The sequence below is a fragment of the Mesoplodon densirostris genome, chromosome 14 (genome assembly GCF_025265405.1).
Source record: "Mesoplodon densirostris isolate mMesDen1 chromosome 14, mMesDen1 primary haplotype, whole genome shotgun sequence".
NCBI lineage: Eukaryota > Metazoa > Chordata > Mammalia > Artiodactyla > Ziphiidae > Mesoplodon > Mesoplodon densirostris.
The window spans coordinates 20,447,003-20,464,958 of record NC_082674.1 but is presented as its reverse complement, the minus strand read 5'-3'; the positions used below and the strand labels follow the sequence as shown (position 1 = coordinate 20,464,958).

At 37.6% G+C, this 17,956-nt stretch overlaps 1 protein-coding gene across 1 annotated transcript in view; it reads left to right on the top strand.

Moving 5' to 3' along the window:
- The window catches only part of ASXL2 (ASXL transcriptional regulator 2), a 128,595-nt gene that overhangs the window by 65,195 nt on the left and 45,444 nt on the right, over positions 1–17,956 (top strand). Inside the window, exons 3-4 of the mRNA XM_060117216.1 lie at positions 13,543–13,651; positions 17,280–17,430. Coding sequence (XP_059973199.1) covers positions 13,543–13,651; positions 17,280–17,430 — 260 coding nt within the window. The remainder of the gene's footprint in view (positions 1–13,542; positions 13,652–17,279; positions 17,431–17,956) is intronic.

The window sequence follows — 17,956 nt, the reverse complement described above, 5'->3', positions numbered from 1 at the left end:
TTCATGAAGGCTGTCATATGGATTAGTGTCCCCCACTTACAAAGATAGTTTATTACAAGGTCATTTTAGCAAATTTAGACAGTACAGAAAATCACAGAGAGGAAAGAAAAGATCTTCCTAAATTTTTCCACCATGATAACCACTGATTTACATCATAAAATCAGGGCTAAAAAATGGAGTTAGAGGAAGATGTATTTGGCTTAACTTAAGGAAGAATTTATGAATATTTGGAAATGCTTGAGGACATAGTGATTCTCCACCACATTATATGCTTGTGCAAAAGACTGGATGATTAACCTGTTTATGACGTTTTAGGAGGGGATATATAAGCATCTGTAGGTAAATGGACTAGATGACCTATGAAGCTCCTTGTCAACCTGTGGATTTTATCTGATTCTTGTCTGTAGGTATTTGCACCTGAGAGATGGTTATGTAAAGTGAGAATAAGATAAAGAATGATTAAAAGTTGTAGGATTTTGGGCTTCCCTGGTGACGCAGTGGTTGAGAGTCTGCCTGCCAATGCAGGGGACAGGGTTCGTGCCCTGGTCTGGGAAGATCCCACATGCCGCGGAGCGGCTAGGCCCGTGAGCCATGGCCACTGAGCCTGCGCGTCTGGAGCCTGTGCTCCGCAACGGGAGAGGCCACAACAGTGAGAGGCCCGCGTACCGCAAAAAAAAAAGAAAAAATGTTGTAGGATTTTATTCGACCCAGTAATTCCACTTCTGGGTATATACACAAAAGAATAAAAAGCAAGGACTTGAATAGATAATTTTACACCAGTGTTCATAGCAGCATTATTCACAGTAGGCAAAAGATGGAAGCAACCCAAATGTTTATTGACAGATGAATGGATAAAGTGTGGCATATACATTCAATGGAATATTTTTCAGCCTTAAAAAAGAAGGAAATTCTAACATATTCTACAACATGCATGAACTTCAGGACATTATACTAAGTGAAATAAAGCAGACACAAGAGGACAAATATTGTATGATTTCACTTACATGAGAGACCTCAAGTATAAGTCATATTTATAGAGACAGTAGAGGGTGATTGCCAGGGGCTGGTGTAGGGGGGAAATGGGGAGTTATTTAATGGGTGTAGAGTTTCAGTTTTGCAAGGTGAGAAGAGTTCTGGTGCTTGGTTGTGTAACAGTGTGAATGTACTTAAGTGGAAGTGAACTGTACACTTAGAAGTGGTTGAGATGGTAAATTTTATGTTATCTGTATTTTACCACAATAAAGTTGTAGGATTTTGTTGTAATTTGAGTAGGGTACATTTTTATCTAATGTGGGAGAAACAACCACTGTATTTTATTAGTAGGAAATAATAAGACATTTGCCTAAGGTAGAGGGGATGAGCAGAGGTACTTCTTTAAATTTTTGTAGAAGGTAGTAAATGTTTATCTTGCCCTGTTAAATTTAAAATCTAAGCAGTGATAGAAGATTGTAGAAGAATGTGAGTGTGAATTTTTTTTTTTTTTTTTTTTTTTTTTTTTTTTTTTTTTTCGGTATGCGGGCCTCTCACTGTTGTGGCCTCCCCCGTTGCGGAGCACAGGCTCCGGACGCGCAGGCTCCGGACGCGCAGGCTCAGCGGCCATGGCTCACGGGCCCAGCCGCTCCGCGGCATATGGGATCCTCCCAGACCGGGGCACGAACCCGTATCCCCTGCATCGGCAGGCGGACTCTCAACCACTTGCGCCACCAGGGAGGCCCCTGTGAATTTTTTTTTAATTTCTGCCTACAATGTGATGATACACAATTGGTGTAACAAGTGAGTAAATTCTTTGAGAGTGCCAGAAGGACCTATAGAATTAGGAGAGCTGTAGACGAGATAAAGAAAGCTAAAGATTTTTACTGAGAGTTGATGGGCCTTGTATGTTTATGAACCCTTTTGCAGACTTCACTTACAGTTTTATTTGTATCCTCAAGCTCCAGAAAGAAACTAAAAATGAAAGAAAACAATAGTGAAAATGTCCAGACTTTCAGTGGAGAAATTTGGCGTGATTAGTTATGGGAATGGTTATCAGTTAATTTTTAGAAGAGATCTTTAGTAAGTTCTAAACCTAAGTTTCTGATTTTGTTCAGTTCCTGAATTGATAGCAAATTTGCAGTTGTGGCTAAAATTTTTACATTACTGAACATTTAAAATCTGTACCAACTTGCCTCATCTTTCTGGTGGGAAGGAAATGTTAATTAATCATAAATTAAATGATAATATAGTGTGTGTGTGCACATGTGCGCGCACACACACCCTAGGAAATAGAGTCATATCATTTGGCTGCACTCAGTCCCAGTTCATTTATTTTTGCATTAAAATGTAAGAATGTGTGCTTACGGAAACTTCCACTTTTTTTTTTTTTTTATATCACCAGCACTTACCCCTGTGCAGTTACACGGTAGCTATTCTGTAAATGTTCAATGAATGAGAAACCAAGTTCGCTTCTTTTCCACATCATCTTTTTAAAAAAACTTTATTGAGGTGTAGCGTACATACCATAAATTTCACCCATCTTAACTGTACAGTTCAGTGATTTTTAGTAAATTTACTGAGTTGTGCAACTATCACTGTAATCCCCAGTAAGATTTTCCATACGTGTACACACTTAATACTAGTTCCCACTGCCAGCCTCTAATCTACTTTCTGTCTCTGTAGATTGCCCATTTCTGGATATCTCATATAAATGGAATCATATAATATGTGGTCTTTTGAGGTTAATCCATGTTGTAGCACTTACTAGCACTTCATAATTTTTTCATTGGTCCATATTGTTTTTATAGACTTAAATATATTGCATATTTTTAGCTTTTTATTTATTTGGGTTATTAATTTTAGACTTAAAAGTTGCAAAAGCAGTGCAAAGAATTTTTATATAACTTTACCTAGATTCCACAAATGTTAAAATTTTATATACTTTATCTATCTACCTATCTATCTAATTTGTGTTTCTGAAATGTCTGAGAATTGTAGACATGCTGCCCCATTCACATTTAAACACTTGAGTATACTATCTAAAGGCAATTATATTATTTTATATAACAACAGTGTAACTATCAAAATCAGGATATTAATATAATATTACTTTCTAATCAACAGGCTTTATTTAAATTTGATAATTCTTCCACAGATGTCCCAATCCAGGATCACACATTGCATTTACGTTTAGTTTTCATGTATCTTCACAGTCTCCTTTAATGTGGGAACATTCTTTTAGTCTTTGTCTTTCATGAGCTTGCCATTTTTGAAGAGTTCAGACCAGCTATTTTGTAGACTGTCCTTCAGTTTGGATATATCTGATGTTTACTCATGATTAGATTCAGGTTGTACATTTTTGGCAGGAATGTCACAGAAATGATATGTCATTTTCACTACATCATATCAAAAAGTGTGTGATTTCAGTTTATCCCATTATTGGTGTTGATTACTCCGATCCCTTATTTTATGTGATGTCTGCCAAGGTTCTCCACTATAAAGATATAATTTTTCCCCCTTTGTAATTAACATCTTGTGTGTGGAGGTAGATACTTTGAGACTGTGTAAATATCTTGTTTCTTATTGTATCTTTGCCCACTGGTTTTAGCATCTCATTGTTACTTATCTGTTGCTGCTTAACAACATTATCATAGATTTAGGAGCTTAAAACAACACACGTTTATTATCTCAGTTTCTGTGTGTCAGCAGTCTGGGCGCATGGCTTCACTGGGTTCTCTGCAAGGCTGCAGCCAAGGTGTTGGTTCTTATCTGAAGGCTTAATTGGAGAAGGAACCACTTCTAAGCTAGGTGGTTGTTGGCAGGATTCAGATCCTTGGGGTTTATCAAAATGAGGTGATTCAGTTCCTCTAGCTGTTGGCTAGAGGCTGCCATGGGTTCTTTGCCACTTGGGCCTCCCCAACCTGTATACTTCCTTAAAGCCAGCAAGGGAGAGTCAGAGTCACTTTGCAAGGATACTGGAGTCTTTCTCGTAACGTAGTCACTGTTCTGCCCACTCTCCTGTATTCTGTATTGGTTAGAAGCAAGTCACAGGTTTCACCTACATCAAGGGGAGGGGAGTACACAGGATATACCAGGAAGTGATGATAATTGGGGGTCATTTTAGAGTATGTCCACCACAGCGTCCACTGATAATACTTGCCTGCAGTGTGGTGGCCACATATGGTGATTTTCTAATTCCATCATTTCTTCTTTGTTAGTTGGCATTACACTGCAAAGAATTCTCCCCCATTCATTGATTTGTTCATTTATTTATATTAGTATGAACTCATAGATTCTTCTCTTATTCTGTGGGTTATTATTTTCTACTATATTCATTTATTTTATTGCTTAAGTAGAAAGTAACAGTTTAATCCCTACACAAACACCGTTAAGAGAAGTCTTTAGCATGGGTGCCTAAACAGGTTTGTAGTATAATGAATCATTTATCAAACATACTTTAGATTAAAGGTAAATTTTAACATGTAAGCTGTTGTGTCATAGGTTTGCAAAGCCTTTTTAATTCTATTTGAAAATATACTTTGATGTAACAAACTTTTCGTGTTATTATCAAAATGTCATGATTGCTTTTATGTTGATATTCTTCAAGGGAATAGCTGATTTTCCCCCTAAAGTTCATTACCCTATAATTGAAATGATTAAAAGTTTTGGTGATACAATCTAAACATACTCATTCTAAAACCACTGAATCCTCCCAGCTCCTTCATTTTTGGCTTGTCTCTTGATCTTTAAATGTTACATATAGGTATCCCTATCCTTTGCATTTGTGGACATCTGTGCCTGACTCTCTTTTTGAGTGTGTCTCTTCTTGTACAATACTTGGTCAACAAATACCTTGCTATTCATTGTGTCTTTTCTCTTTGGAAGTCTTGCACTTCAGTCTATATATAGTCTCCCTGCCCCCTTAACCTGCTGTTCTAGTTTTTGTTTTGTTTTAAATAGCATGCCCTGTGAAAAGGAAGTGATTTTGAAAAAGAGCCTTACTGTTTCAGAAGTTATATTGTTTTAATAATTTATTCATATATTTTGGACTCTTTAATATTTTTGTAAAAATGACTCCTGATGACCAAAAAAAAGGTCAATCAGTAATGAAAAAAATGTACACTAGAAAAATATCCTGAAATTCACTAGCCAGGACTAACCATTGTTTATTGCATTTAATTGAAGAAACTAAGAAAATTGCTAATTTTTTCACTTAAGATTATAAATATACTTCATTTAGGATATTAAGTCCTAAATAATCTCTGAAGTTGAGGGAAAAGAAATTAGAAAAATTCTGAAGGTGTGTTGTCATTTTTAAAATGAAAGTTGAGGGCTTCCCTGGTGGCGCAGTGGTTGAGAATCTGCCTGCTAATTCAGGGGACACGGGTTCGAGCCCTGGTCTGGGAGGATCCCACATGCCGTGGAGCAACTAGGCCCGTGAGCCACAACTACTGAGCCTGCGCATCTGGAGCCTGTGCTCCGCGACAAGAGAGGCCACGATAGTGAGAGGCCGGCGCACCGCGATGAAGAGTGGCCCCCGCTTGCCACAAATAGAGAAAGCCCTCGCACAGAAATGAAGACCCAACACAGCAAAAATAAAATAAAATTAATTAATTAATTAATTAAAAGAAGGCTCAACATTTAAAAATAAAATAAAATAAAATAAAAGTTGAAAAAATAGAAAGCATTTGCTTTTCTCTTATATCACTATAATTGTAGCTGTTTACTTTTTTTTTCTCTAAACATTTCTCCATTCCTGAATTTTTTTATTTCTTTGTTGGCTAGATTTAAGTTTATGGGTGGTCTTTTCCCTGAGAGTTCTCATGGGCTTAATATCTTTCTGTTGCTTCTTTGTTTGAATGACATCTTGGTTGGATATGAATTTTTTACTGTCTGGTATTGAGTATTGCTAAGAAGGCACATGTTCCTTGCATTATACAGGGCTTATCAATCAGTTTTTGCTGCATAAGTCTTAATTTCAGTGGTTTATAACAACGAATAGTTCCTTTTCTTCTTCATGTCTTTAGAGGAGCTGGGGCTCAGTTATTGTTGCCTAGGCTTGGCTCTAGGCTGTGGGTTCTCTGTTCTGGAATCAGTGGCCTGATCTTGGGGCAGTCAAGAGTAAGTCAGACTATGCAAGCACATGTTAGTCGCTGTTTCTGTCATTTCTGTTATCACTTCATTGATCAAGTCTTATGGCCAAGCCCAACATCAGTGGGGCAGGGAAATAAATATATTTTCTTTACTGTAAGGTGGCATGATAGAGGGAGTGAATGATGAATTAAAAACAGTAATTCATTCTGCCACTTTTGCTTTTCATGCCTAGATCTCAGCTTGATTCTTTCTTAGTCTTTGAAGTTTAAGATTTAGAAAAAAGTTAAGATAAATATTTCTGAGCATCTTGGGTACTTGAGTTCGTCTGTACAGGTTTAGTAGCACTTTGCCTGTTCTTACATCATTCAGTATACACTGTGGATTCATAAACATAATATTTTCTCATTGGTAGGAGAGAGTTGTCACCTTTGAATATCCTACACTTTTCTTCTGCATCCTTTTCATATCTCTGTCAATATGAATGCTTTCGACCTAGATGCTTTGTCAGTTAAGGTATTTTCAGTTGTAAATAACAGGAAATGCAATGTAAACTGGCTTAAACATCAAAGGAAATTAATCGTGTGATGTAAGTGAAAAAAACCTGGCAAAACTTGATCCAGGTACTCTGGCAGTTTGATCAGTATCTCAGCTCTGCTTCCTTCATTTTTGTTCCATTTTCATCAGGCTCATCCATCATAGTTGCAGAATTATTGTTTGTAGGTCCTGGAGCCTATATGCTTTCGGGTTTGAATATAGGAGAGAAGAGAGAATCTGCTTCCCAGAGCTTCAGTGAAATCACATGCTGTTGAATCTGGCTGGCCCACAATGGAGTCACATGTTAAATTAAAACTTTTTCATTACAATATATGTAGTTATAAATGATATGTATTTAGGAAAGGTATTGGATTCTATACAACATTGGCATGGCTTCCTTAAACAGGGTACATTAAGGCTGAAATCTGAAGAGCGAATTAATTGGAGTTTGCTAGGAGAAAAGGTGAGGGTTGTCATTACAAGCAGAAGCATTAATTAGTACAAAGGCCAAGAAGTCAGGAGAATTGTAAGTTACAAAATGGAAAGAAGGCTAGAGTAGGCCAGAGTGGAGAGGGTGGGGGGGGGTCAGGTCACTTTGATAATTCTGGACTTTATTCTAAGAACATTGTGATATCATGGATGAATTTTAAGTTGGGCAGAGGTGGCACGATCATACTTGTTTTTATTTACTTATTATTTTTATTTTTTCTTTTGGCTGGTTTGGTTGCTGTGCGCGGGCTTTCTCTAGCTGCGGCGAGCAGGGGCTACTCTTCGTTGCTGTGTGCGGGCTTCTCATTGCAGTGGCTTCTCTTGTTGTGGAGCACAGGCTCTAGGTGCGCGGGCTCAGTAGTTGCAGCACGCAGGCCCTAGAGTGCGTGGGCTCAGTAGTTGTGCCATGTGGGCTCTAGGGCACGTGGGCTTCAGTAGTTGTGGCACGTGGGCCCTAGAGTGCACAGGCCTCAGTAGTTGCAGCACACGGGCTCAGTAGTTGTGGCTCACAGGCTTAATTGCTCCGCGGCATGTGGGATCTTCCCAGACCAGGGATCGAACCTGTGTCCCCTGCATTGGCAGGCAGATTCTTAACCACTACGCCACCAGGGAAGTGTCCCATACTTGTTTTTAAAAGGTCACTCTGGCTTCAGAGTGGAGAATTGATGGGGGTGAGTGAAGTTATTGTCACTCGAGATAGGTAGGGAACGCTGGAACATGATGAAACTGGAATGGGAGAACAATTTGTTAAGGTAACTACCACAGTTACTGAATCACTTCTCTGTGGCATACACTTTATATATGAATTGAGATTCTGCACAAATTACGGATTAGATGGTATTTCCTCAGTTTCACAGATGAGAAAATTAAGGGTGTTTACAGTGACTTGTCCATGGCCACACTCAGATATAAATTCACATTCGTATGAATACATAAATCTGGCTCTTTTGGCCACACAGTGATGTCTCTTTTCATAAGTTACTGTGTTGTTTCCTCTGAGCAGTGTGATTATAGGCCTCAGGTCTTTCAGCCCTGCTGGCTACTGCTAAGGAACCACTTTTACTGCAGAGAGAATTAAATAAGGCTGTTGACAGCATGACTGAAGTCATTTTTGTTCTTGGGCCTTGTGTATGTTTCCGTCGTGGGGTAGATCAGCATAAAATTACAGCACTGCATTTGTTCCTTTCCTTGAGAGCCGCCCCCAACCCCTGCCCCAACGCCAGTCTCCTGAGCATGTACAAAAAAATTAAAAGCTAAATTATCTCATGATAATTATGTAATATTTTGAGGTGTTCTTGCTTCAGCTGCTTCAGGTGTCAGGACTTAAGCCCATATTATATTTACTTGGCTTTACGTCAGTATGATCTCCTTAGTACCAGTGTTTTATCACTCATGAAGGTGATGCCTATTCCTTCAAGTTATTCAGTTATTTTAATTTAATTATATCATTCTGGAGTTACTTCCCTTGAAGGTATATTCCTGCCATCATGGGCAGTGTAGCCTATTTTACTTCTCTGCCATTGCTTCATTATTCATAAAAATAAACTCTGCAAGGATTCTCTGGTTTTTTATGTTTTCTTGAAATCAAATCTATATTATTGTTTTAAACAGTATAGTGTTCTGTGTATCTTGTGGGTTTTTCGAAACTTTATTTCCTTCAAAGGAAAATTACATCGGATTTGCAAGGAAAATATGATGGTGTCTTTATCTCTGTTACCACATCTTTTCACCAGATGTACATGTGTGCCATTTGCTTTCATTTTTATGGGCTTTACTGTAAGGAGTGTTTTTTTGTTTTGGTTTGGTTGAGTTGGGATTTTTTTGTTTGTTTTTTTGGCTTTTTGTTTGTTTGGTTTTGTTTTTGGTTCTAGGTACTAAGCCCTAGAAGAGATTGTTTCTTTCTCTCTGACCTAAAGTACTTTATATATACCAGCCTGTGTTCTCGATTCTATAATTCCAAAATCCAAAATGCTTGAAAAAGTTTTTTAGTCTTTTGGTACCAAACCTCATTTGTCAACAACACCTTCTCTTGAAACTGACATGAAACTATATGTAGTCTTTGTTTTTCCCACTTAGTGTGAATATTCATATGTTTCACTGTGTTTGGTTATGGGATTGCTGCCCCTAATCTCTGGTGATATTACATAGTATATGGCATATCATGTTGCCTTTCTAAAATCCAAACGGATTTTTATGTCTGAAACATTTGGCCTTAAGTGTTTGGGGTCAGGGACTGTGGACTTATGTCTGTATTGGTAACACTGGTTACAGGTGCTTGTGGCAGTTTATTCCCTTGTCTGTCTCTCCCATTAGACTTTGAACTAAGAAAGCTTTCCTCCTTGGCCCCACAGACCGTAGTTTATTGTGTACTTAGTAAACAGTACTAAACAGAGTTGGTACTTAATATTGAAATTGAATACCAAAAATTGGGGCAAAGCTTTACCCAGATAGGTTATTGAACTACAGATTATAGCATGTTTTCTTTTCACTTGATTATATGTTCTTTTTAAACAGTCTCTTTCCTGTTCTGCTTCTCTTTTCTTTCTTCTTACTGGAATCTTGGCTTCACCACTGACTAATCACTGTGTGATCTTGAACAGCTTACTTAACACCTCAATACATTCATTTGTTCATTTGTAAAAATGGTGTCATAATTTTGCTTACCTCAAAGGATTGTTGTGAGGGCTAACCAGGATGCTTCCTGGAATTTAGCACTCCTTTTGCTGTTAATGTTGCTGTTATTGATTCATATCCTGTTGGTTACCTTACTAACATATGGTGAACCATCCTCTTATTGACTTTGAGTTCATTTTTAGTGTTTTGACGCTTTTAACAATGCTGGAGTCAATCCTTGCATAGATGTCCATAAGTCTTTGTGGCCTTATTTTTGTAGGATAGATTGAAGTGGGATTGTTGCATCAGTGGCCCCTAATATTTTTAATTTTAGTGGATATTTGCATGTTACTTTCTTAAGGCAGAATTGAGAAATGGGGGGGTGGGTAGCAGTTTTCAGTCCCACCAACAGTCTATATAAGAGTGCTCATTTCCCCATAACCTTACCAGCAATGGATTTTATCAATTCATTTTTAAAAAGTAATTATAAACTCACGGGAGATTATAAAAATAGTCCCATGGATACCTCACCCCGCTTCCTCCAGTGGTAATGTCTTATATAACTACAGTACAATATCAAAACCAGGAAACTGACCTTAGTCCAGTACTGCTAACAAAGACCTGAATATATTTGATTTTTCCGAGTCTGACCAATGGTGTCTTGGTTTCATTTGTTTTCCTTTAACCACTGTAAAGTTTGGGCAGCTTTTCATGTATTCTGTTGGCCATTTATATTGCATTTTCATATCCTTTATCCATTTTTTCTAATTGGTTGTTTGTATTTTCCTAGAAAGCTCTTTTAGGTATGCTTAGTATAGTTTTGTTGATTATTGTTTTTCCTGTACAGAAATTTTTATTTTTATTTAGTTATTAAGGTTTTCTTTTGTGGTGTGGGGGTTTTTCTCTCTTATGTAGAAAGGTTGCTCTATCCTGTAGGTTATACTGTTTTCCTTATACTTTTTATATTTTGGCCTTTAATCCATTTGGAATATGTCTTTATATAAGCTGTGAGAATTAAATAATTATTTAATTAATTATTAAATAAACTATTTTATTTAGGACTCTCTCGGTTGCTTGTGACTTAAAACCTCAACAAAATTCCAAAGGTGGGACTGGCTTAAGGCAAGGCTGGATACAGTGGCATAACTAATATTGCTAAAAAAAATGATGTTGTTTTCCTCTTTTCTTAGCTTTGCCTTTTTGGGTGTTGAATTTTCCTCTATAATCCTAGCCCTTCCTTTCTCTGTCCTTTGTGTTGCTCCACCCAAATTCCAGATACTCCCCTCATGGTCATATGGCTGAAAGTCTTAGGTATTATTTTCTCATACTGCTCAGGGGAAGAGAAAGATTCTCACCACAGGTGACCGTGTCATAACTCAGTCTTCTTCCTGCTGCACAGAAATAGTACCTTTTATATTTATTGTGATCTGTTTCTATATTTTCTATTTTGTTCCACCAGCGGTCTGTAAGAGTGAACATTTGCCTATTTATCCTGTCCCAGAAACACATTGCTTCAATAAAACTCTAATTCAATTATTATTATTCAATAATTATTCAATTCAATAATTATTCATTATTCACTAATATTCTAATAATGTGCTTAGAGTACATTTTAATATCTTCTGAAGCAAGTCTCTCATCATTTATTTCCCAGAAATTTCTTGGCAATTTTTATGTTTATTTGATACAGACTTGGGGATATTGACTAGAATTGCATTATGTGTATTTTTAACATGGAAATATCTAAATTAGATAAACATAACTGAAAATCAGCCTGGAGATACTCAGTGTTTTTCTTTTTCTTTTTAATTAATTGATTAATTAATTAATTTTTATTTTTGCCTGCGTTGGGTCTTCGTTGCTGTGCGTGGGCTCTCTCTAGTTGTGGCGAGAGGGGTGTACTCTTTGTTGTGGGGCGCAGGCTTCTCATTGCGGTGGCTTTTCTTGTTGCAGAGCATGGGCTCTAGGCGAGCAGGCTTCAGTAGTTGTGGCTTGCGGGCTCTAGAGTGCAGGCTTAGTAGTTGTGGCACAGGGCTTAGTTTCTCCGTGGCATGTGGGATCTTCCCAGACCAGGGCTCGAACCCATGTCCCCTGCATTGGCAGGCAGATTCTTAACCACTGCGCCACCAGGGAAGTCCCTCTTTTTTAAAAAAAAATATTTTATTTATTTACTTATTTGATTGGCCCAGGTCTTAGTTGCATCAGGCAAGCTCCTTAGTTGCGGCTCACAGGCTCCTTAGTTGTGGCATGCAAACTCTTAGTTACGGCATGCACGTGGGATCTAGTTCCCTGACCAGGGATTGAACCCAGGCCCCCTGCATTGGGAGTGTGGAGTCTTAACCACTGTGCCACCAGGGAAGTCTCCTCATCATCTCCTCATCATCTCCTCATCATTTTCTTTAACAAAAGGTTTTCCTTTGTTTTCTTTGTTGTCCTCCATCTTTTCAGTTTATTTAATTTAATTTATTTATTTACTTATTTATGGCTGCGTTGGGTCTTCGTTGCTATTAGCGGGCTTTTTCTAGCTGTGGCGAGTGTGGAGCACAGGCTCTAGGTGTGTGGGCTTCAGTAGTTGTGGCACGCAGGCTCAGTAGTTGTGGCTCGCAGGCTCTAGAGTGCAGGCTCAGTAGTTGTGGCGCATGGGCTTAGTTGCTTCACGGCATGTGGGATCTTCCCGGACCAGGGCTCGAACCTGTGTCCCCTGCAAGGCAGGCGGATTCTTAACCACTGCGCCACCAGGGAAGTCCCCATCTTTTCAGTTTTTGACCCTCAGCACCTTCACAGTACCAAAGGACAGTGGTCCTGCTCTCTCCCACAGAGAACTCTTATCTTTAGATACCCAAGATATCTAGCAGCCTCTTCCAGTAGGCTTCTTTGGGTTATTGAGTAGTACCAGCAGAGAACTGAGAAGGGAGATATGGAAATGTGCAAATAAGTTTTTTTATCCCTCAGATACTGTCAGTTGTTTTTTTGTTTAAATTTAAAGATGCCACACATCTCCATTTATATTACTATAGGAAAATGAAATTGATTACAATTAGAAAGGAAAATGATATATGTATATTTTCTACAGATAATTTATTATATACCTAAAACTCTAGAAAATATGATAAATGTATATTAGAATTAGTAAACTTTTAACCAGGTTTCTACATAGAAGATGAATATTCCAAAGCCTGCTTTATGTCTTTTTAAGTGATCTCATGATAGGTCTAAATACAAGAGACCATCGTAATATAGATAACTATGGAATCATTATATTTTACACCTGACACAAATACAATGTTATATGTCAATTATATCTCAATTAAAAAAAAGAGAGCATGGAAATGTGTTCGTTCCATAACTCAGATTCAGTCTGGTGCAGCCGTATGCAGGGAGATTAATATTGTTTATTTCTCTGTGTGTTTTCTTTTTCTTCCCTGTTTTACTTCTGGACGTTTAAGGCTTGTGCTAAATGAAATAGATTTAAAAAAATTTTTTTCAGCTTTATTGAGGTGTATTAACAAATAAAATTGTAAGTGAAATAGAATCTTTAGAGAATATATTTGTGATACTTCTGTGAGAGAAATTTGTCTTGACTGAAATGTTAGATGCTGAATTGAGATTAAGAAAATTATAGAATTATTTTTTCTTTAGATAACTGGGAAGGAATTTTACATCCATTTTCTCCATGGCAACCTTTCTAGATTTATAGACTTTTTATAGTTTATAAAATGTGTTTATGTCAAATGAGTGTTGATTTGTTAATTTTATCTTAATTCAGTGTTACATAGGATATTCAGAGACAGAAACTAATCGTTGTGTTCTCTCTCTCTCTCTCTTTTTTTTTTTTGGCAGTGGAACTTCCCCTCTTGCATGCCTGAATGCAATGCTCCACACAAACTCCCGAGGTGAAGAGGGCATCTTCTATAAGGTTCCAGGTAGAATGGGAGTGTATACTTTGAAGGTAAATATTTTTGTTAGGGAGTCATTTTAAAAGTGAAAACAGGAAGTAACCACATGTAATAAATAATACTTGCATCATAGAGACAGAATTCTGTTCTTGAAGAGCTTACTTTCAGGAAGAGGTAAAATTTTCAATCCTGTATCCAATACATTTTTTTAAAATTAATCTGTAACCATCCGTAGGTAGATTGGAGAAGTAACTTCATTTTTCATTCTTTGCCATAGTATTTTTTTTTCATTCTTTGCCATAGTATTATTTTGAAAGAATGAAATGAAAATGACTTCCAGTGACTTTTAAAGGGTGTCACATATTTAAATAATAGTATTACTGTGGAGTATACAGCCTTGATGCTTTTTATTACTTTCTGATTTAATTCTCCATTACAATTCAGAGTTGTGGTTATTATTCCTTTATTATGATAGAGAAAGCCAAAGTTCATAAGATTGGATTTTCTTGCTCAGTGTTGGCCAGATAGTATCAGAACCAGAATATGAATCCATATCTGACTGAATTCCCGTGTTCTTTTACCATAACAGGCTTGCTAAGTTCTAATTTCTGCACTAAAAAGGGACCTTGACTTATCAGTGTCCTTTCAGTTACAAACAGAAAAACCAACTCAAATGAGCTTGAGTGAAACAGTTATTAGTTCACATAACTGAAAATTCTAGGGAAACTCAGCCTGAATTCAGGAGCTCAAATGATTGTCATCAGGGGTGGGTCTCTCCGCTTTCTTTTGGCTTCATTCTCAGGCAGGCCCTCTCCTCATCGTACATGACTTCACTCCCAACCCCCACTCTGCAACCTGTAAGTCTGGAGAGAAGGAGTCTCAGGAACTGAAGCAGGAGCCCTTTAGTTAGTTCTGATGTAGCTTAATTGGTTTGGCTTGGCCCATGTGCCTATACCAGAATGATCGCCGTTGCCAAACATATGGAGTCTTCTGATTGGCCACTCTTAAGTTCATGATCACCCTTGATGTGAAGGTGTGGTTAAGCCCTCTCAAGCCAGATGAATTGAGGCAAGGGTTGTTTCCCAAAGGAAATTTATCAGCAGGAGGAGAATTAATGCTTGGCGTGCAATGACTGTGTCCATGTGTATGTGGGACTCTGACCCCGCTTACCTTTTTAGTTTTGGCTGTAGTCATCACTGTGCTCACTGGTTGTGTGTAGCCCACTAACATTAAAAAGATCTAACTTACCCATAATACCTCCTTTTAAAACACCTTGTTGAACTTCACAGGGTTACAGGGATCTAGTCCCACATAGAGCTTTCTGTGTTTCTTTTAGGTTTTAGTTGTTCTAGACCTTCTATATTGTTAATAACATTTATTAAATGCCTATTCTATACCTGACACTGTAGAGGCTATAAAGGAGGACAAACTATGGTCCCTGATCTCTTGAAGCTCACATAGTTACTGAAATAATTGCCTGCTCACAAAACATACTGTGCTGTAAAGTACTGTGAGAGCATAGAGAAATAAAGATTAACCTTGAATAAAGGGATCTGGAAGTTTTAGTTTGTTTTTCTGTTGTTTTAAAGTTGTAAAATTTGAGTTGAACTTTGGCAGATAAATAATGGAAGGAAGGGCCTTCCAGGACAAGGGAATAGCTTAAGCAAAGGCACAGATAAAAGGATTCAGAATGGATTTGAAAGTAAACTGGAGTGGTTAGACCATCATCTGTGTGTGGGCTAGTGTGGTAAGGAGTCAGGATGGGGTAAATGTTAGGTGAAGAACAAACTTTGGAGGCTTTTGAAAACCTGACTGAGCGGTTAAGAGAGAGAAGGAGGGAGGGTAGGTATGTATTGAGGAAACGGCAGAGGTTTTTTTGGAGAACAGCATGATCGAATCATGTTTAGGAAGATAATTCAAGTAGGATACACTTAAGAGTTAAGCAAGAAAATTTGTCAAAAGGATGGTTATGATTGTTTGGAAGAGATAATTGGCCTAAACTGTGAGAGTGGTGAAACAGATGGAGACAAGGAACATTAGAGAAATAAAACGTAAACTATTTGGAGTGGGTAAAAGAAGGGGTGCAGTGATTCTAAGATTTGGGGCATGAGTTGATCCTGGAGGGAACACAAGTTTAAGAAGACAGTTAGAGGGGGCTTCCCTGGTGGCGCAGTGATTGAGAGTCCGCCTGCCGATGCAGGGGACACGGGTTCGTGCCCCGGTCTGGGAGGATCCCACATGCCGCGGAGCGGCTGGGCCCGTGAGCCATGGCCGCTGGGCCTGCGCATCCGGAGCTTGTGCTCCACAACAGGAGAGGCCACAGCAGTGAGAGGCCCACGTACCGGAAAAAAAAAAAAAAAGAAGAAGACAGTTATATTTGTATTTAAAGTACATGTTGAACTTACAGATCAAGAGGTCTTGTTTGCAACTAACTCTATAAAAGTTTCCTGTATTTTGAAGGAAAGGATATGTATTTTAAGAAAGTGTATAACATGTGAAATGGCCCTAGATATAAACATAAGTGGAAAAAGACAGTTCCTCATTAGATCAGAGGTTACTATCTTGACTATAATGTTGTGAGTACTAGTTATAGGTGGGAGGGTCATGTGTCAGAATTACATTTTATCTGATTATAAAAATAAATTATGTGGGAAAACAAAAAATATATTGAGAAGAAAAAAGAATCATCCATAGTTTTATAACTCAGAAATAACATTCACTAATGTGTTTATTTATATGTATATATTTTACATACTACATAAATACATAGTAGCTAATATTTATTGAGCTCTTATCATATACCATGCTTTGTTCTAAGCATTTTATATTTATTAACTCATTTAATTTCAGAATGATCTTTTAAAGTAGGAACTGTCACCCCATCTTATAGATAGGGAAACTGAGGCATGAGAGTTTAAGACTTTGACCGAGGCTACATAATTAGGAGAAGATAAAGCCAGAATTCAAACCCCCAAAGTCTTAATTTCCTAGTTCTTGATCTTACAACTACCCTGTTATATCTCTCACATACCGTGGCTGACACAGGTGTCCTTTCTGATTAGCATTCTCACTGTCCAGTGCAGAAGCCAAAGATTCATGTGATTTTTTTTTTTTTTTTAAACCATTCCTTTTGTGTTTGACTCTTGCTACTTACTAACCAATTTTTGGAACCAGTTAGATTCAAATAATGCACTATCACTTGCTATCCAGACTCTTAACTGAATTTACAATACATACTGGTACTTACATACACACACACACACACACACACAAAATATATATATATATATATATATATATATATATATATATATATATTACATGGATGACGGGTGTACGTACATTTTAAAAAATTGTATATAGATTTTATCCTGAACATTTCATCATTTACCTGGATTTATATATACCAAGTTTTTTGTCTAATTTAAGCCTCTGTGTTGTGCCTGCATAAGATTGTCATGTATATTTTTTATCTTTGAGTATGGATGGAAGCATTAACTAATTTGACCCAAAGAAGAGAGATGACAGGAATTCAGAAATTATTGCTGGTTCTGCTACTGAATCTTATAATACTAAAAATTAATCAGCACAATTAAAAGTCACAACAGTGCATATCAGAAATTTAATTCCTATTTGCTGAAATGGTAATGATTAATCCTAATTGGATGCCTACATTTTCAGAAAGATGTGCCGGATGGGGTGAAAGAGCTATCAGAAGGTTCAGAAGAAAGCAGTGATGGTCAGTCAGATTCCCAGAGTTCTGAGAACAGCAGCAGCAGCAGTGATGGTGGCAGCAACAAGGAGGGAAAAAAGAGCAGGTGGAAAAGGAAAGGTAAATCCACCTGATCCCTCCATAAAGTACTGAATGCTGTAGGACAAATGCCCTTGTTAATAGTTCCTCTTTTTCTAGACCCCACGTCAGTTAGTCTCTTTCCCTTACCAGTTAGATCAGTACTGTCCCGTGGAATTTCCTGCAGCGATGGAAGTGTTCTGCATCTATGCTGTCCAACTCAACAAAGTAGCCACTAGCTACATGTGTCTTTTGAGCACTTGAAATATAGCTAGTGTGACAGAGGAACTGAATTTGTAATTTTATTTTAACTAAAATTTAAATAGCTACATGTGGCTAGTGGCCATCACATTGGATGACATGGCTCTGGGTTTTATCTGGGTTTATTTTTAGCTCTTGGCTGCCCGTAACCTTTTTTAGGATGCTCTTATTTTATTTACCTCTCTAATGCTCTCTTTTAAAATTTGAGGACTTAATTGCTCTAAGAACTCTCTCCTTACTAGGAAAATAATGCTTTTCATTTCTACTAGCAAAGACTAAATTTAGTCTGCTGGTCTTTGCTCTCATC